Below are 21,049 nucleotides of genomic sequence, written 5' to 3'. Positions count from 1 at the left end.
TTTCTTTTTTGTCTTTTGTACAGCGTATTCTCACCTGAGAGGTACTGAACAACCCATCCACTTGTCATCCTTCCAAACCAAACATAAAACTGATTATCCCCAACCACCATTATCCTCCCAACCAAACGAATGAAATTGACTATCCTTAACCAAACGAATGAAACGCCCCCTTATTTTGCATACGGGCAGGTCATTTGTTGTGCTTTCTTGTGCATAGCGTGTCATGTATCATGACAGATAAGGAACTTTACATGAATCAACACCTTGAAATCCCAAGTGACGTGGTGTAGTGCCTGCCATGTTGGGATCTGAGATGGGGTTTTGTTAGCCGGCCGAGTGACAGGTTGTACATATTGTACGAAAACTCTGCTAAGTGCAACCACTGAGAGCCCACTTGGGTCGGCACGATGAGTAAAGCATATTCACTCTCTCTGTTTGACCGTCTATCTGGGAGTGCCTAGCTGAGCGCATTTGCAATTTTGCATTATCCAATCTGAACAGTTCCTGTCACATTTCGCTGCTTTGGAGTTGAGTATTTTCTGAAAGAGCAGCCAAGCAAAGATTTGCACGCGGAGATTTGGCTCGGCATATGACCTAGGAAAAAGCAACGGATCCAGTCAATTACATTAGCATTCCAGCATCGTTCTGATGCAGAGGCCGGGGAGCCTCCCCTTTTCGAAAAAAAAATTTACATTAGCATTCCGGTAGCCATAGGCCATATGTTCAGTGCCTGTATCAAGATGCGGGGATATCTTTTATTCCCCGAGAACTTGCGACGACTAAAAAAGTTTTGTGGTTCATTTGTGATTCTAATTCCTCTTTTTTCTAGCGGAAGCTTTCGTTTTCTATCACCATCCAATCCCTGCTCTATCTTCCCCTCCATGAATGTAAGGAGCCACATCACCAAATTTGTTGACATTGACATGGAACATGGGAGTAGTCATCCAATTTCACGGTTTTTTAGCTTGTCCTTTTGCCATCATGCGTGGCCCCTTCGATGTGCCCCATCCGGAAGCAAACACATTCAGAAGTCTTATGTTCATGTTACCATCATTTTAATCTCCTCCATGCATGTACTATGCTCCTAATTTTACAGAAATCTGTTGTGTCAAAGACGCTGATGTTAACTACAATTGGCATGTAAACCATTTCAGCGGATCAAGAACATCAGGTTCATGTGAATGGCTCGTGGCCATTGTGTTACATTGTTCAAAACGCAAATTAATTGAAGTTGATCGCACAGTTCTGTCCAAAAAGGAAAAACATCCTCTCTGCATACAAGCCCACAGGTGCAAAGGCTTGCACTAGTGTTAGGCCATAGTTTGGCTTCAGTGGGCACTGATATATCGCAAAACTCCAGCTGAGTCCAGCGTTTTCAGCAAGATAACACAAAACGATATGCAATCTAAACAGCAGCTGATGTATTCTTGTCAATAAAAGTTTGCAATTGTGCAGTAACAGCAGCACAGGCAGGGTGCAAAGGCAGCATAAATCAAGCAAAAATAATTATGGTGCACTACCAGACAAAAACAGTAGGCTGGGTATCATCACAGCATAAACGTGCAGCATCATCAGGAAGAAACACAGCACATGAAATACAATGCAGAAACTACAATGCAGTTATTTTACTGCCTCGTGGGAAATTTCACCGAGGAACATAGTTCATCGAAAGGCAAGTGAGCGAGCGGTAAAGCCCCCCAAAGTTGCTCACGGAAACTGAAATTCGAGAAAAAAATAGTATACCCTGACTTTAAAGTCCCTTTTATTAGGAACTTCAAAACCCTAGAAAAGAAACTTTGGCTGCATGGTGGAAGCAAAACGCTGGTCGAGCTTGCGCCGCAGCACATTCAGGGGTCCTTGACGATGAAGTTCTGGCGGCTGATGGGGTTCATGACGACCGGCGGCCCGGCGACACGGGGCCAGGCCTGGAACTTGGCGTCCGTGGCCTGAAACCACTCCTTGTCTGTCGCCGTCTTGCACACAGTGCCTGGATCCGAATGGAACAAGCAGCGTCAGATGCATATTCTTCCGAGGGGTTAGGGGCGCAGGCATCCTACAGGCATGTTATGTAACAGCATGGTACTCACCTCCAAAGATCTTCTTGTCGGAAACGATGGCGTCGCAGACATATGCAATGCCAAGGGATCCAACCAGCGAACCGATAATGTACTTGCCCGACATTGCTGCTGCACAATGATGAAACATGATGCAGATCGTCAAATGTAATGGACAGGTATACAGAACTACTCACATGTATCAAAATTCAAATGCATGGCATGACAGAAAGCGAGCAGCCCCACTAACACAGTCGGCTGATTTCTCGATCCACATAGGCGGCTGTTTTCTTAATTCGCATGGCATAGTCATGAACGAACGCAATCCGCCATGTGACAATGGAAGATGGCGCGTCATGGAAGGGAAAGGGGCGTGCATATGGGGTGCATTATGTGCAAGGGTACACATGAACCACCAAGAGATGATTTATGCGCCCTTTTGACCATGCTAATCACAACTAGTACCGTATCAATGATCAGGTTGAAGGGGAACTCAAAAGGTATGCATGCACATGTGCAGAGATCAAGATGAGACATTTTTATATGAAAAGCCACCACAGATCCACCGGGTAAAAATGACGACCCACCCATCCATCCCGTCGGCAACGAACCGAAGGATACGAATCATGGTAACAAATCACTACGTATCCACCGACCATCCTGAGACCGCGGCCTTGATTTCCCAAAATCAAATCCTCCCCGACGAGACAAACGACGACGATCATCGAGGAGCCAAACCCGGCGCCACCAATCACGGACCGTGGAGAGCGCGGTTGGATCCGATCGACGCGCGCGGAAGCGCCCTTCACGGCGCATGCTACGGATCCCGCGGTATCCTCGGCAATCCCCGTACCCTAGATTAACCGTGGGAAATGAAAACGGCGGCAAACCTCGCTCGAACGCGCGCGCGCACACGTACGCGGTCGGCGGCGGAGACCCAGGTTCGCACGTACAGAAATGGGGAAGATGGGGAGAGGGGTCGGTGGTGAGATTACCTCGCGATCGATCGGTGTTCGCCCGCCGCCGCCGCCGGGGAGAGGGAGGAGACGCACGCGTTTGTGGGGGAGGGAGAGAGAGAGAGAGGGAGCGAAGGCGAGCGAGAGAGTGGGCGGAGAAATCATAAAGGCTCCGCGACCCCTTGACCGCTTCTCCTCTGGGCCGCGTTTACTCCACGGGCCGGGTCGGGCCTCATTTCGCGTTGCTGACCAACTGACCCAACTCTCTCTCTCTCTCTGTACATTTAATGTAACGATTCTCTTGTATAAAAAAAACTAATGTAATGATTCTCTAGCGTGCATAAACGAAGGAGGAACGCATGCGAGAGGTGGGGGGACCTCGGATCTTCAAGACTTCTATGTTCTATACCATCGTCTAGTCATCATCACAGTTTTGTGAGAATATATTCCTTTCGTTCTTTTGGCGGTGCCATGAAGTTAGAGAGTTCTCTGTCCTCATAGATCCGGTATTAAGATCTGATGAGTTTATGTTGTTGTGTCAAGCCTTTTTTTGCTGGTCTGATTATTTGTGGAGATGAAATCAATTTTCATCGACACCATGGTAATAATAGTTTTGTGAGAATAAATTCATCTCATTCTTTTGGCGGTGCCTTGAAGTCAGAGAGTTTTCTGACCTCGCAGATCCAGTTATTCAGATCCAATGAGTTTATATTGTTGTGTCAAGCCTTTTTTTACTGGTCTAATTATTTGTGGAGGTGAGATCATTTTCATCGACACCATGATGAAGATATAGTGATTTGACAACCTGCACTTCTAGGGGGTCATACCCGACCCAAATACATTCATCGATTAAGGCTTCCCATCTCTTTGGATGGGCAAGGTGCTTTCAAAAACCATTATTGGTACTCCCTCCTTCCATCTATATAGGGCCTAATGCGTTTTTTAAGACATCCTTTGACTATTGACAAGATTAATAATACATGACATGCATAATGTGAAAATTATATCATTGAAAACTCCTTTCACATACGAATTTGACAATGTGCTTTGTGTAAATTGCATGTCATATATTATTGCCCTAACATTTGGTCAAAGTTAGCCTCGAAAAACGTATTAGGCCCTATATAGATGGAAGGGGGGAGTAATGTTTGTGCAGGTGAAAGAATGACAATATCGTTGCTCTATTTCAATTGCAACCTCTTTACCGAAGTCTTTGGAGTATTTCTTCAAGTAGAGATTGCTACAACGAAGAAGATGTTTACAAGAGATTTCATTGTAATTCTTAGTCATAGGAGTTAATTTGTATTTTCTTGGATTTTAGGTACAATCAGTGTATCTATAATTGTTATGATCAATAAAGTTGTAGGTGTTTCTAGAAAAAGGAGCCTGCACGGGCTTTGCCGGCATACTCCTCCGGCAGCAGTGAGATGAGGGGGAGCGGGAGAGGAAGGTGGCGACGGATCCAGCAGGTTTCCACGATAGCACCGAGGAAGGGCGAACTCGGCGGTGGCAGGGTGACTTTTCTTGCAAAAATGCTAGACTCACGGGTCTTTACAGGAGCATTACGGAGGATATGGGCCAATTTTCTCAAATGGACAACCACAAACTACCAGATGGATCCACGACGTAAACCCCCGTAATGACCCCGTGCGTGTACCATTACTGCTTTTCTTGCAACATCTTATTAGTGGTGCGAAACAAAAGGCAAACACGCTTGATACTCCATCCACATGGGAAACACCGGCTAACTAGTCCTGCCAACCCGGCCGCTACATACCACGGGGCTTTGCCGAAGTAGAGGAGCTTACGCACTTTGGTCGCCGCCTCCTCGTACACGTCCGCCGGTGTGGTCGACCGCCTTGGCCTTGCTCCTCGCAACGGAGCATGCTGCTCAACTGGAGGCCTTGCTTTTTTTTTTGACGAAAAACAGCATTGTGCTGATTTCATTCATTTAAGATAGGATGAGACACCCCAAGAAATACAGGTCAAGATTCAGGACGGCTGACAGCCAGAAAGGGGAAGAAAAAGCTATACAAATGTACACTAGAAAAAGAAAGAAAGAAAGAAATTATCTCGTGCCTGTCCATTTTGCTCCTTTGAATCCAGCGATTCTCCAAGAATTCAGCTCATTGATAATGTTCTCAGCGACCTTCAGGAAGTGGTTTGCCTTGTTGTTGAATATGCGGTTATTTCTTTCTTTCCAAACCTGTCAGGACACCGCCATTATAAGCGATGATAGGTCATTTTGTTGGAAATATGCCCTAGAGGCAATAATAAAAGGATTATTATTATATTTCCTTGTTCATGATTAATTGTCTTTTATTCATGCTATAATTGTATTATCCGGAAATCGTAATACATGTGTGAATACGTAGACACCAACATGTCCCTAGTAAGCCTCTAGTTGACTAGCTCATTGATCAACAGATAGTCATGGTTTTCTGACTATGGACATTGGATGTCATTGATAACGAGATCACATCATTAGGAGAATGATGTGATGGACAAGACCCAATCCTAAACATAGCACAAGATCGTATAGTTCGTTTGCTAGAGTTTTTCCAATGTCAAGTATCTTTTCCTTAGACCATGAGATCGTGTAACTCCTGGATGCCGTAGGAGTGCTTTGGGTGTACCAAACGTCACAACGTAACTGGGTGACTATAAAGGTATACTACGGGTATCTCCGAAAGTGTCTGTTGGGTTGACACGGATCAAGACTGGGATTTGTCACTCCGTATAACGGAGAGGTATCTCTGGGCCCACTCGGTAATGCATCATCATAATGAGCTCAAAGTGACCAAGTGTCTGGTCACGGGATCATGCATTACGATACGAGTAAAGTGACTTGCCGGTAACGAGATTGAACGAGGTATTGAGATACCGACGATCGAATCTCGGGCAAGTAACGTACCGATTGACAAAGGGAATTGTATACGGGGTTGCTTGAATCCTCGACATCGTGGTTCATCCAATGAGATCATCGAGGAGTATGTGGGAGCCAACATGGGTATCCAGATCCCGCTGTTGGTTATTGACCGGAGAGCCATTTCGGTCATGTCTACATGTCTCCCGAACCCGTAGGGTCTACACACTTAAGGTTCGGTGACGCTAGGGTTGTAGAGATATGAATATGCAGTAACCCGAAAGTTGTTCGGAGTCCCGGATGAGATCCCGGACGTCACGAGGAGTTCCGGAGGTGAAGAATTATATATAGGAAGTGCAGTTTCGGCCATCGGGAGAGTTTGGGGGGTCACCGGTATTGTACCGGGACCACCGGAAGGGTCCCGGGGGTCCACCTGGTGGGGCCACCCATCCCGGAGGGCCCCATGGGCTGAAGTGGGAAGGGGAACCAGCCCAGCCCCCCTTGGCCCACCCCCTGCGCCTAGGGTTGGAAACCCTAGGGTGGGGGGCCGCCCCACTTGCCTTGGGGGCCACTCCACCCTTGGTCGCCGCCCTCCCTAGGAGATCCCATCTCCTAGGGCCGCCCCCCCCTAGGGGAGCCTATATAAAGTGGGGGGAGGGAGGGGCAGCCGCACCCTTGAGTCTTGGCGCCTCCCTCTCCCCTGCTACACCTCTCCCTCTCGCAGTAGAACGGCGAAGCCCTGCTGCGGTGACCCCCTGCATCCACCACCACGCCATCGTGCTGCTGGATCTTCATCAACCTCTCCTCCCCCCTTGCTGGATCAAGAAGGAGGAGACGTCACGCTGACCGTACGTGTGTTGAACACGGAGGTGCCGTCCGTTTGGCGCTAGGATCTCCGGTGATTTGGATCACGTCGAGTACGACTTCCTCATCCCTGTTCTTTGAACGCTTCCGCGCGTGATCTACAAAGGTATGTAGATGCAATCTGATCACTCGTTGCTAGATGAACTCATAGATGGATCTTGGTGAAACCATAGGAAAATTTTTGTTTTCTGCAACGTTCCCCAACACATTTTTCCTGCCTGTACCATCCAAAGCCTTTAACCACCAGTCCAATATAGAGCCAGTATGAGCAATAGGTAAGAGGTTGAATGGAAAATTATATATCGCCAGACAATAGCCCCAGATTCCAGCCGTGAAAGGGCAGCTAGATACAAGGTGCAGACCATCTTCCCACCCTAAGTGGCATAATTGACAGATCGGGTTGTGAGGCCAACCTTGCTTCGCAAGGTTGTCCGCAGTCAAACATTTGCCCTGTACAAAGAGCCAACTGAAGAATCTTATTCTTGGTGGAACCTTGATATGCCAAATGATCTCAGGAAGAGGAGAATCAATCTTGCCCCAGAATTGACATAGGTAAGCTGACTTAGTATTATATCTTCCATCTGCTGACCATTTCCAAATGAACTCATCCTTCAGGTTGGACAAAGTGACCACACTGGATCTGTGTCAGAAGTCAATGTATTCGTGCAACACCTCGGTGCCCGGGTTGCGCTTGAGAAGAGTGACCCATTTTCTATTGGTGAGTCCTTCAGCCAATGATATTCTTCTGTTCTTGCTATGATTGAAAAGGTTAGGAAACGAAACAGCTGGAATCTCACCGTTGAGCCAGTGATCATGCCAAAAGGATATCTTAATACCACTACCAATTTTGATGGAGGTACAAGCAATGAAAAGAGCCTTAACGTGCTTGTCAACAGGGAGCTGCAGACCTTGCCATGGTTTATCTGGGTCTGTGACGCTTTTCCAAAGCCAGCGTACTTTAAGCGCCCGCCCCTAAGCTTGAAGGTCATGGATGCCAAGCCCGCCTAGAGAGATGGGTGAGCACACCTGGGTCCAGCGGACAAGGCACTTGCCACTGCAGACAGCATCAGAGCCTGACCATAAAAAAGCACGACGTAACTTATCGATTTGCTTGATGACCCATTTCGGTTGATGAACAACCAGAAGCATGAAAATTGGCATTGCCGAAAGTACAAACCTCACGAGTACCATTCTTCCAGTGGAGGAGATCCACCTAGCCTTCCAACCAGCAATCTTCTTAAGTAACTTGTCAAGCAGGTCTTGGAAGTCAACGAGCTTCAACCGCCTACCAGACAGAGGCATCCCAAGGTAAGTGCAAGGGAAGCTAGCCAGCTGGCATCCAAGAGCCAACTGCAGGGGAGTAAGGCCAAGGCCATCGCACCGAATAGGAAGGATCTTGCTTTTAGCTGGTGGAGGCCTTGCTTCATCTCTGCCAGCGCCCACTTTGCGAGCTCGTCGATCTTGGGGCCATCGTCGCAGGATTTCCACCCGGGTGTGGGGGCGACGGCGGCCCATATGACGGCGAGGACGTCGCCGGTGGCAAGGAGGAGGCTGGCTGTCCTCATCCTCATGCTCGCTGGGTAGACAATTATTTGTGGCGTGTGACAACATACCTAGCTAGTCAGCATATAATAGATAATAAATAAATCAAATAAAAAACCAAAGCCAGATGACGGCGATTTATTAGGAAAACTTATAATAAGAAAGTAAATACTGTATACTCTAGACTTGAAGGTACCAGCTGGCCTGGCGTGATGCCTAGCTTCTTCTTCTTGGACGGACCGCGATCGGCCGACGTGCTATTCTTCTTCTAATTCTTCACTGGGGGTGGGGTATGTTCTTGTACCACAGCTCTCTCCTCCTCCTCCATGCCAGGGTGCCCTGGTTATTTGTACTCGTGAACGGAACGGAACGGAACGGCCTCGGCACGTACATCCGTCCCTGCGGCTGCATGCATGCATGGCTTGAGTGGACCGACGCGTGCGGACGACCTCCATTTTACTCCGCGCTTGTCACTTCGCCCTTTTCGCGTCCCGGCTGGCTGTATGTACGTGCATGCTGCCAAACGGACGGGCGTGTACGTACAGACATAAAACACGCCACACATGTACGTATACTACACCTTGTTTTTTCTACTAGACCGCTAGGTGAAAATTAGTAAATGCATGGCAGTGAGGTGAGCTGGTTAGAGCCCGGCCAGTGGTTTCCTTTTCAAGAGAAAAGGGCCAAGCAGCGCCCCACACTACTGGAAGGAATTTGCTGCTTTGCCCAGTGAAGGGCCAAAAAGGAAAGAAAAATAAACTCGGCAACCCCTTTGCCGAGTTAATTTCTTGGTAAAGTGTATTCGGCGTACACCTCTCGGCCAAACAGGATTTTACCGAGAACCGTCCATCAGGATACTCGGTAGATTTGTTGCCGAGAACCAAAAGGGTACTCTCGGCAAAAGCAAGTAACTTCACGTTCATCAGGTCTTTGCCGAGATCAATGCCATCCACTCGGTTTACCAGGCATTACAGCATCTCCAACAGAAGTGCAACGCGCCGCGCGATAAAAACTCATTTGCCGTGCGTTCTTTGTCTGGTTTGGCGCGGCCGGTAGCGTTGGCTTCAGCAGCCGCGCTAAAATTGAGCGCGCGCACGTAGCTCCAGCTGCCGCGTTAAAATGCAGTGCGCGCTAAACATTGCGTATATTTTTTAAATAAAAATGATAAATAAAGTTTATATGTAAAAATGATATATAGATATTTTGCATAGTTCCATAGCATAGATAGATTAAAAAACTACGATACAACGACATAAAAAAACTACTAGATAGTGCAACAACATAGTGCAACTACATCCTACTTCCAGTCGTCATCATTATCATCATCATCGCCATCCTCGCTGGTCTGGTCCGAGGTATCGAGCCACATGTCCTTCCAACGGTCATCATCAGACGAAAAGATCGTCTGCCCACTATTTTGAACGATTTCGCACTGTGATAACGCCAGGACCTTCCGCCGACGCCTGTCCAACCGCTCCGAGCAGTGCTTTGCCGTCTGCTCCTCGCAGCGCCTTGCCCAGAAGGCTTCCTCGTTGGCGACGTCCTCCGGGTGGCGCCAGCGCCACACCGCCATGGCCCGCTCGTCCTCCTCGGCGACGAGGAGGCGGAGCTGCCGCCGAGCGTGCTCCGCACGGTCCTGGTCCGTGATAAGACGAGGCAGAGGGGCGACGTCCTGCGCTTGCTGGCGCGTGTGGCCATCCTGGAAGTTCATCTGCTGGCACGGCCTGTCCAGGCGCCACGCCGCCGCGTCGTAGGCGCGTGCGGCCTCGTGCGAGGTCTGGAACGTACCGAGACCGAGCCGGACGTCGCCGGACCGAATCTCGGCGGAGTACCAGCCGTTGGGGCGCTGGCGGACGCCGCGGTAGCCCGACGCTCCTCGGCGGCGCGGCGGTGGCGGGGCGCTGGAGTGGCGAGGAGAGGAAGCGGTGGAGGCGCTGGAGCGGCGAAGAAGCTACGAGGCGCGTGTGGAAGTGTAGATAGGCGCGTGGCGAGCGCCGCAATTTGTAGGTGCACCGTAAGCGGCGCGCCAAAAGTAGTGCGCGAGCTGCCGCCTTTTCCTGCGCCCGCGCAATTGTTTCCCGCACGAGCTTGTTTACAGCCACCGCTAGAGCGCGCGAAACCGTCCAGCGCATGCTAAAAATCAAGTTTACCGCGCGCGTGCCTTTTGACGCGGCTAGAGCGCGCGAAACCGTCCAGCGCATGCTAAAAATCAAGTTTACCGCGCGCGTGCCTTTTAACGCGGCTGTTGAAGATGCTCTTAGCAACTCCCAGATAGTACCTTTTGCGGAGCACCTCCTACTTGTTCTCGGCAACCCAAACAAACACTACCTCTTAAACAACTATGCTGGCGTTTACCTGCTCACTAACTGACGGGTAGTGACCAGTTAACCGTCAATGGTTGCGTTCACCTACACCTGAAATTCACAAGTCTGACGCGTTCCTCCGAACCAGCCGACTCTGACAGCACTGGCCATCGTACCTCCTGCGTCATCGTGTCACGCTGCACCGACCATCACGACGCCGCATAACCGATGTTAGCAGGATGCTGCCTCTCCAGCCATATCCTGTGGTTCTTCTCTACAACCACTTGCCAAAATACGTACAGTTATCGTAATTTCCCGGTAATAACTAATAACACATCAGCCATCTGCAACACATCAGGTTAACCCCAACAGTCGTTACAACTGACCTGGGATAGTACGTAATGCCCAAACACCTGTCAGGCCGTCACAACCATAAGCATACATACAGTTTGTTTCTGCAAGTTCTTCAGGCAGAAATCACAGGTAGCCTCCATGGCCCATGCAGCGACCACGCCCATTGTTTCTCCAACGCATAAAAGCTCGTCACCAACATATAGTATGAAATGCATGACACTTTTCTTTACCAAAGAAACGACCAAGATAACATGAAAGGTGCCTTGGCTTCTAATCAGTGTCGCGTCGACATCGAATCAGCCAGCATTTGCGTCTACTGCAAGGAAGTGCTAGCACTGCCTTTCATGCATCATCTGAATGCGGTCCATGTAACCAAGCAGCAGGATGAGGTGGAGGTCTACATGCCCGTCTAGCTTCACTTCCTGCTCACATCAAGGTTTAACTTGTCAAGATATTTCACTTTTCCATATGTTGTGGTATAGTTGCCAACTTAATTGCACATTGATAGGTGTATCAGCTTAATTCCTTTGCAAATAATTTAACGTATCACGACAACATCAAATGAACGAGCAACAATACAAGAACTGTTATGCGTAAGCACGATGCAGGGGACCATACAAGTTATAGGCTGGAAGATGTGGCAGAAAAAACAGTACCAAGTTAAGCGATGATGACGTACGGTGTGCTACCCCTCTTCCTGGCTAGCTAGCTATTCTTCCTCTGCTGCTCGTGCATGCGTGCGTGCATGCTTCTTGTCGCACTTTAGTTGCCCCCTGAGCTGGAAACTACTTCCTGTTCCTGGTCTGCATCTAGGGACGAAGAAAGACTGGAATCAGCAGGACGGAGTAAATAGAACAAACTATGTGGACACAAGAACCTCAATAAATTAAGACTTGGCTAGCTAGGAGCATCTGTGTTGATTTACCTCCAGATTGTGATGGCATGCTTGTCAAGCAGTACTGGGCCAATACATCCCTTGTCCTGACAGCGTCCTCATTTGCCAACCTCCGCACTTGCTGGCTGTAATCCGACTCCTCACTGAACGGTGCACCTTCACCTTCCTCCATGTCTATCACTATGTTATGCAACAACAAGCACGCCCAAATTGCATTACCAGGACTTTTCGGGTGCCACGTACCTGTGTACAACCACTTATATGTGTCTTGAAACCTTGCCATCGCCTTCAGTGTGACGGTTCGGGCTGCAGAGTGTCTCCTGTTGAACTCGACTTGATCAGGGAAGTTTGAGTGATCCTCCTTTTCCAGCTGGTTATAAGGTGTCAGCAGCCAGGGGAGAAGAGGGTATTCTGCACCACCGATTACATATTCCGCAACTTCCGATCCATCTAAAGATACCTTGAGTTTGTTGCCGTTCAGCAACTTGCCCTCCTCGCAGAACTGGAAGAGTTCAGAGTCGTGCAGAATAATACCAGGCTGAATCCTGCTACCTGACCATTTCCATTGACCAAGAATGAACCTCAAATCTGGGCCAACGACGGCTTGCAATACAAAGCTGTAACCTCTCTCATCATCTTGTGGTGTGGTGTGAATTGTATGTACAACACCGCAGCAGTTTGGCAGACCATGGATCTTATGATACTTGGGTTTGGTCTTCTTCATTTCATCGGGGTATGGCCAGCGCAGGTGGTGTATTGCTTTCGCCACCACAGCATCAACAAAGCTATCAGTTACCAGCGAGACAGTAGACTCGTTCACACCAACGGAAGATCCAATGGTCTCCAGAGGCTCACCAGAGTTCAGCACTAACAGAGCAAGGGCTACTCGATCTTGTAGAGACAGCACCCCGCCATCAGCAAAGGTGCAGATGCTCATATCTTCTAAAGATGGCACATACACCAAGCCGCAGACATAGTTGAAGGTACTTCTGTTCATTTTGAATACAGACTCAAATCCTTGTGCGTCCACCACAGAAGAGGATAACGTTCCTGCGAGGCAAGAAAATACACAACTGTCCATGACTTGCAAGGCAAGAGCCAAGAGCTATACATTAACTTTGAATAGACTCCAACAGTCATGATATGAACTTTTTAACTATAAAAAGGATAGCGCCCTAGTTTTGTTGAACTCCAAGAAACCAAGGAAAACAAGTGGCAGAAATACCCAGATATTTAGCAGCATGCGGGAGAGAAGCCAAATCAGAAAGTAGGCATTACACATCGCGCATGCACAGCTAATACTTGCTAAAACTGAATTCACATATCTACTAATGATGTATTCAAATGGAGCAAAAAGGTACGAAATATATTTAGAACTGAGCATGTCGAAGGACACAGAATGAGACTAAGCAGAGCACTTGAATAAATAAAGACACAGCTCATATGTCAATTTACCTGCAGATACAAATGGCCATCACACAGCCCACATGCACAGCTAATACTTGCTATAACTGAAGTTGCATATCTACAAACGACATACTCAAGTGGAACGAAAAGGTACGAAATATATTCAGATATGAGCATATATGGAAGGACACAAAATGAAACGAACTAATGTCAGAACACTCGAGTAACATAAAGACGAAGCTCCTATGTTAATTACCTGCAGATACAAATGGGTGGTTGATGTTTGTCCGCAAGCTGCAGGGATCCCGTGTGTACAACATGAACAATGCTCTGAAACTGTTTCCATCGTCTGCATATGCCTTGACATGTTCGACATGGCTGAACTTGTCCCACTCAGTGCCAGATTGCCCTGCAGCTACTGAGGCGAGCAACAATGGCTTGCAGTCTACCTGCAAATGTCTTGGCTTTATATCTCGCATGTATTCTGGAAGTACTTCCATGGTGTAATCATTTAGCACCAGAATCTGGAGTGCAGGAACAACCTCTAACACATTCAGCTTTGGGCACTTGTTGATGGTAAGCTTCTGAAGATTGGGGAGATTAGTGATCCTCTCCAGGTCGGGGCTGTGAGTTACTTCAAGCTCGGTAACAGAAGCAAAATTCTTCCGTAATTTGACTTGCTGTACAAAAGATATGACCAATTTTTTCAAAGCCCTTGCATTGGAGACAAGGCCAGGAGGAATAAGCCTAAGCTTGCACTTCGTGAGGAAAAGCCCCTCCAAAACAGGAAAGGCTTGAACTTGCTCATCCCATGCCCACTCATCCCACTGAAGCATTCCGCTTAGGTCCATCACGCGTAATCTCGGAAAGGCAAGTGCCACCTGGAAAGGATGAGCGCCATGGTGATGGTAGGGCTGGAGGAATTCTGGTCCAACACGCTTGATGGATGGAGCGTGCAGGATTTGAAGTGCCTCCAGATAGGGGAGTTGGCACAAGCCATCTGGGAGTTGTGTGCAGCAAGCCAGGTCTATCATCACTAGAGTTCTCAAGCTCCTGAGGGAGGATGCTAATAATGTTGACGTCATCCAGCTTGGGAGTTGTCGGCCAAAATATCCTTGCATACCAAGAACATCTAAGCTGGGCGGAGGGCACAACTCATCAAACACCTCCTTAATCTGTCGTTGCTCAGAGACACCTTCTTCATCTTTAATCAGCCCATCAACCCAAAGTATACTACTGCACTGTAAGTACAAGTTAGTAAGATGAATCTTCTCACTAACCCTTGCCTTTGTGGCGGACAAGGTAGTAGATACATTCTGCAGTCCGCTCAAATCAAGAACCCTGAGCTGGGAAAGGGGGCCCAACTCTTCCAAACTACACCAATCACCATCCACCTGGACTGGAAACCCACGTAGTCTCCTCAAAATTTTTAAAGCACAGAACCCCCTAGGTATACCATTTATTCTAGTTCCTCTGAAGTCAAGAGACCATAGCTTTCCTAAATTTACAATGCTATCTGGAAGTTTCACAAATTGTTGGGATCCTATAATGCTGATGTACTGCAAGAACTTCATCTTCCCAATGTTCTCTGGCAGACAAGATGTATCAGAATTCTTTATGGACAAGTACCTCAAGTGCTTGAGTTCATGTAAAGATTCAACCAGTAGAGCGACATTTGCAGAATACATATGTAGAATCAGAATCCGCAGGCATGGAAATCCAACCAACGAGTCACCAGGCTTTATGTTTACATGTCCGACACATATTAGTGTTCTCAATGCCTTTTGTGCTTGTAAAGAACTCCAGTCCAGCGCTTCTGATTTTGAAACTTTGCTTTCTATAGATAAGTGCAGAAACTTTTGTCCAGTGAGTTCACTAATATTGCCATTTTCTCCACTCTGGACAGCTACTGCCTCGTCTCTAGCCACAAACTGAGCAAATGAGCGAACAACATCATGCATATTGAAAACTGGATCATCAATATGCTGTATCCCTGGCTCAATAAGGTTCCTAAGTATCAGCTCACTATAGTACTTTATTCCTAATTCTTCCAAGTGATCTGAGGCTCCATGAATAAATCCTTCACTAATCCACATGCCAATAATGGCACTACGATAGAACAATCCACCTTTAGGGAGAAGGGAGTAGTGTAGAAAGCACTGCTTGATGCAAGGAGGCAAATCTTCATAGCTTAAATATACTGCATAGTTTAGTTCTTCGGGCATTTCAGATACTGACCAAATAGAATCATTCAGAACCATCTCCCAGTCATGGCGTTGCTTCCCTTTCTGACGCAAAAGTCCTCCCATTACTTTGACAGAAAGAGGCAAACCATCACATTTTTCAATCACTTGCAGTCCAATATCCTTAAGCATATCGATATCAGGTCCATCTTCATCGCCTGAGACTACCTGTAATCAAGTTAGTCTTTAGAGCAGATTCAATGAATTGGCAAGTTATTGGGGGAAAAAAGGAATGTGAGCTATATAGAACAGTCAGTCAGCATACTGCATGCTAAAATGAATTGGCAAGTGGAATTTAGAATTGCCCATTGGTTATTAATTTACAGGTGCAATCATGCAGATTAGTTAATTGATCGCCTTTTCTTGTTCTCATGAACCCGGATGGAGCTAGCATATAATTATGTGGTGTCAAATGACACCATTAATTTTTTACTAATGCTCTTTCGAAGAAGAAATGCCCAATGTCACCAGTATGTTTATAGGAATGGTACTGACAATGTTTTTTCTGGTGTCACACGTGTGACCATGAGTACATGCAGCTCGTAGTTGCAGGCTCACAGCACAAATCAAATTGACTTCATTTGGATAGCATAAATCAACTGGCTGGTCACACAATTAAGGCTACCTACAAGATGCAGAGATGCCCACCCAAACAAAAAACTCGATGCTTATTTCTTTTTGTCACTATATTATCTTTAAAAAATAGTGACTTCTTATTCTATTCGAATAGAATAAGTTATTCTGTGAATAGTCGCAAATATTGTCAAGTACTCCCTCCATCCCATAATATAAGACGTTTTTTGACACTACGTAGTGTCAAAAAGCGTCTTACATTATGGTTATGGGACAGAGGGAGTAGGTCATAATTCTGTAGAAATAAGTACAAAGAGAAAGGCACTCTATTCATGGATATATGTGCGACTAGGAGCTCCATGAGTGGAGGTGAAAGACGAGGAGGTAGGACGTTGTCTGTGTGTGTGTGGGGGGGGGGGGGGGGGGGGGGGGGGGGGGGGGAGAAACTGGTATGGCTATCGCCAAGCAATGCGGGTCACGCATCAGTGGGTGTGGGTGTGTGTGAAGGGTGAGGTCTCTCCTGCGTGTATCTGGAGGAGCTGCTATTAGATTGTTTTCAAGTTGACCCATTGATTCGATGGACCCATTTTGTTACCGGACATTAATACTACATAGTATTCAAAATTTAAGTCTTATTATCAACATTTGACCAGTCGAGCCTTTCCAAATTTGACCATCTATAAGAAAGAACCATATAATCTGAAACATCAAATCGATCGTGAAATATAATTTTATAATGTATAGTTACTTTTATGTGCGGCAAACATGTTTATAGAAAAATTATGGTGAAGTATCATCTTGAAGGCTGTGTCATTGTCCTAAATGGCCTACATTTTTTATCAGAGGAACTAGATCTTTACAACTGTACCTAAACATCACATTTCCATTTATCTGGTGGACATCTTTGTTACTCTATCTAAACATAATCAGGCCATTTATCTCATAGACCCTTATCTAATTATTAACGGAGCTCATCCGGTAGAAACTACACAAAATGTACATATTAATGCACGTACCAATCTACATTACAAACCATATTCAGTGCACAGAGCCGAAAATTTAAATAACTCCATGTACTAAACTAATATCAGTTAAAACAATCGATGGAATCGGCATTTTAATTACAAATCATAATGTTTAGTCGGACAAATAGCCAATGATATTGAGGTGACATCTCCGATTATGGTTTTGCTATCCACTTCTAAGGTCAACTAAAGTATAAAACACTTACAAATAGATATACAGTATTAACGAAAGAAACATATAATCAAAACTTTGATTTAGAGGTCACTACCAGTTAATTATTTACGCACCTGTTTCCTGAGCAATGACCAGGCATCCTCGGGCCCTAATTTGTCAATGCGGTTGTAGGGCTCTCTGGCTCTCATGCCTCGGGCAACTGTGTCATTTCTGGTGGTGATAACAATCCGGCTACCAGGGGCACCGTAGCTGAAGGGAGCATTGAGCAAGGAGGTCCATGCTCTATCACTCCACATATCATCCAAAACCAGAAGAAACTTCTGATCTTTGATGGCATTTTTAAGGGCCGGCATAAGCTGAGATTTTTCTTGCGTCCTGGGGAGTTCTCCATTGGCGGCAGTGATGGCCGACCTTAGTAGCTCAACCTCGCTGAAGTCCTGTGTGATGCTCAGCCACATCTTCTTTTCAAACTTTAGTTGAATTTTCTCGTGGTTGAAGACCTTCTTGGCAAGGGTGGTCTTCCCAATCCCGCCGACACCGACGATGGTGACCACCATGATACCATCGCTATCCTTTGTCAACTCCTCAACCAGTGCTCTTGTATCCTCTTCAATCTTCTCACCTACCACAGCTGAGCGTTCCAACACCGAATCCGTCTTCCGGTCAGCTGCAGAAGGTCGGCCGGTCCTGTAGTCCTGGTAGGTCTCCAGCTTGATGAAGCTGAAGGCAGCACCCAGCTTGCAGATGTCGTCCAGCCTCTTGTTGAGCTTCCTGATGCGGCTGCCAATATCATGGGCGAACATGGGATGCCGCAAGCAGAAGAGCAGCGGGTTGCAGCAGGGTGAGGGTGCTGCGTCCCGCCGACCCATGGCCTTGAGCTCGCAGAGGTCGAGGATGTTGGTCGCCTCGTACATGACGCCCTTGAGCTTGGTGACCCACCCCTGCACCCTGCGGTCGGTGATGCGCTTCCTCTCGGCGTCGGCGAGGTAGTCCCTGAGGCTCTCCAGCTTGTCCTGCAGGCTGTCGATCTCCCCGGTGACGCCGAGCAGCATCCCCACCTCGTCCGCCGCCATCTGCTTGATCGTGTCGGCGATGTAGGACGCGAAGGCGTCCAGCACCATGGCCATGGTTGATTTCTCCTTGCTTTGTCCTCAGACCAGCGAAGAAATTAATGGGTAATCAACAGAGTGTGTGTGTGTGTTTGGCTTCCAGACTTGCTAGGACATGTTGAAGGGGACGGTAGCAATTAGGCTGAAATGTGGTGCTCTGCCTTGCTGGTGGGTGATGGATCTGGATGCTTTGCTGGCTAAACAAGCCAGGCTGATGCTTAGCTTTGGGCTCGCCGGCGGGGGCACCGGAAGAAGCCGTGTAAGAAAGACGGTGCCTTGCTTGAGTCGCCGGCAAAGCCACCCGCGACCATGGCCCCTGTTTATTCATTTCTCCTCCTCCGGCTTTTTGGTCCGGGGTGGCAAGAAAGGGATCGAATCGATCTGATCTGACCTGAGACCTGAGAGGGTTGATCCCTTTCCGCGTCAGTAATTTCAGAACAAAAGGCAAAGAATCAAACCCCTACCTAGCAATGGCTGGTGGGGGGCGGTCGGTCCTCACTCACCCGCCGTTGCGCCGACGAGCCGCCGGACACGGGGGAGGATCCATCGATGCGGATGCGGTCGGTGTTGCAGCAAGGCTGTCGGCGCGGAAGGGAGCCGGCTGCCGCCGTAGAAAACTGAAGACACATGGAGGGCCCGACGAGCTACGAAGACGGCGGGCGGAGTCGCCAGCGCCGCCGCCGGCGGCGTACCGGTCGCCGTCACTTGGGGGAACTCTCATGGTTTACTGTTCTTTTTCTGGATTTTGAAGTTTCTTCAGGAGGTAATATCACTCTAAGAGCATTACTAGTAGAACCCTCAAATCCTCAAACCCTCATTAGCATTTTAAGGGTCCAAAAATGATTTTTTTTTTGTGCACTTTTACGGGTTGAAAAACAGGGGCAAAGATTAGAACCTTCAAATCCAACCCTTATAACGGAATATTCCCCATGAACGACGTTGTCGTTGCACGCGGGAGGTTGACAGGGCGGCCGCCGGCGACGGCGGCGACTAGCAACGGCGGTCGCGGGCGTGGGCGCGGGAGTTGGGAGGATTTTTCCCTCCCGCGCGAGGATAACCGTCAAATGAGGGTTGGGGTAGGTTTTGCTCCCCAACCCTTACTTTTGAGAATTGGGAGAGGGTTTGAGGGTTGGACCTTTAAAAAAATTGACACTCCGTTTGGATGTTGGCATTGGGAGCCTTGGCATTGCATTCGGTTGAATACCAATATCACAGTATATTGGTATTGGGATTGAATGCCAATATTTCTGTTTGGATGTTTAGGTATCTGGAACATGAGTTGATATTGAGGTTGAATGCCAAATTCTGTTTGGATGGTCAAAGTGAGGAATTAAGTTGAATGAGACTTTGCCGAGACATCAAGCAAAGAGGAGGCCGGACAGGGGAGAGGGGAGAAGGCCGGAGCTCTACAAAGAGGGTAGGAAGGCGGTCAGAAAGAAACCCGCGCCGGAGCTCGGGGTGGAGGCACGCCGGCCGCTGGATCTCGCGGTGGAGGTTGGGCAGAAGGGTGGCGCCGGCCGTTGGATCTCGCGGTGGAGGCGGGACGGAAGGGTGGCGCGGGCCGCCGGAGCTCGGCGTGGAGGGACGCCTGCCGCCGGACGCCGGAGCTCGGCGTGGAGGGACACCGGCCGCTGGAGCTTGCGCTGGAGGTGGGGCGGGAGGGTGGCGCTGGGCGCTGAAGCTCGGGATGGGCTGCTTGGCGCTGGCCGGGGCGCGGGGGGGGGGGCCCCCGGCCGCCGGGGCCCGGGGGGGGGCCGTGGAGGGGGGGGGGGGGGGGGGTACCTGCGCCGCCGTCGTTCCTTGGCACGCGCGAGCGAGACCTTTTCTGTCTCGAGCAGGGACGCTGGTTTCCAATACCTAGCGATGTCGAGCACAGACCCTCCGAATTGGACCAGGGGTATTTTGCGTTAGGGACGGGTCGCTCGATATCGAGCCCGAATGCCACGGTTGAATGCCAAGGTCACCCAAACAGTGGTATTGAGGATATTCGGCCCAGATGAATGCCAATGTCCAATACCAGGCCTGAATATAAACATCCAAACGAAGCGTGAGGGTTTGAGGGTTAAGGGATTCTAGTCTACGGTTTTTTTTCGACGAAAACTGTAAAAAAGCAGTTATTTTTAGAGATTTGAGAGTTTGAGGGCTCTACTAGTAATGCTCTAAGTAAGTCATAGAACTTGCGTTCAATATTTAGTTTGGTGCTACAATGTTAAAAATACGGATTTGTGGTCATCTAACTTAACATCGCGTGCAAATATGGTCACAAAATACGCGTGCGGACATATCAGGGTGTATGGCCCCACCTGTTAGTGAGTGGTGGCGCTCAGCTTACTTAATTTTTGCACAAAACACCCTCACATTTTTTAATTTACGGGAAAAGCCAACCACACTATACTGCATATAGGCACGTAAATGTTTGAATTCATCATTTTGCATAATTCAAATATAAGCTGCGAGTCTATACATTTTGGATTCGTTAAACATATTTATTTAACAAACCTTTTCAATGTCGGTATTAACTATTTTTCATATAATACACAAGTTCATATTTAAATGTTTTTATGTACTAATGATAGTTTTTATGTATAATATTCTTAGAACATAACTTCATTAATTACGTTTTACAAATATCTTGAAGAAATTGCAAATGCAAAATCAGCCTCAATATGTTAAAAAATAAGCC

At 47.9% G+C, this 21,049-nt stretch overlaps 2 protein-coding genes across 6 annotated transcripts; both read right to left on the bottom strand.

Moving 5' to 3' along the window:
* Positions 1–1,488: 1,488 nt before the first annotated feature.
* Positions 1,489–3,145, bottom strand: LOC125524931. Its single transcript, XM_048689961.1, has 3 exons — positions 3,050–3,145; positions 2,088–2,186; positions 1,489–1,987 (listed from the first exon to the last, which is right to left on the bottom strand). The coding sequence occupies exons 2-3, from the start codon at positions 2,179–2,181 to the stop codon at positions 1,848–1,850; spliced, it is 234 nt and encodes a 77-aa protein (XP_048545918.1). The 5' UTR covers positions 2,182–2,186; positions 3,050–3,145; the 3' UTR covers positions 1,489–1,847.
* A 7,783-nt stretch (positions 3,146–10,928) lies between these two features.
* On the bottom strand, positions 10,929–19,115 carry LOC125522700 (putative disease resistance RPP13-like protein 1). Of its 5 annotated transcripts, none has more exons than XM_048687739.1 (7): positions 18,870–19,115; positions 17,371–18,764; positions 13,498–15,652; positions 12,078–12,884; positions 11,865–12,008; positions 11,596–11,748; positions 10,929–11,361 (listed from the first exon to the last, which is right to left on the bottom strand). In XM_048687739.1, the coding sequence occupies exons 2-6, from the start codon at positions 18,382–18,384 to the stop codon at positions 11,702–11,704; spliced, it is 4,167 nt and encodes a 1,388-aa protein (XP_048543696.1). In that variant the 5' UTR covers positions 18,385–18,764; positions 18,870–19,115; the 3' UTR covers positions 10,929–11,361; positions 11,596–11,701. The 5 variants fall into 5 exon arrangements, with proteins under 5 accessions (XP_048543696.1, XP_048543697.1, XP_048543694.1 ...); XM_048687740.1 differs by having other exon boundaries at positions 11,865–11,996; XM_048687737.1 differs by having other exon boundaries at positions 11,865–12,884.
* Between the last annotated feature and the right edge of the window lie 1,934 nt (positions 19,116–21,049).

The sequence above is a fragment of the Triticum urartu genome, chromosome 7 (assembly GCF_003073215.2).
Source record: "Triticum urartu cultivar G1812 chromosome 7, Tu2.1, whole genome shotgun sequence".
Taxonomy (NCBI): Eukaryota; Viridiplantae; Streptophyta; class Magnoliopsida; order Poales; family Poaceae; genus Triticum; species Triticum urartu.
Note: the sequence above shows the minus strand (reverse complement) of the source record. Positions and strands in the feature narration are given on the sequence as shown.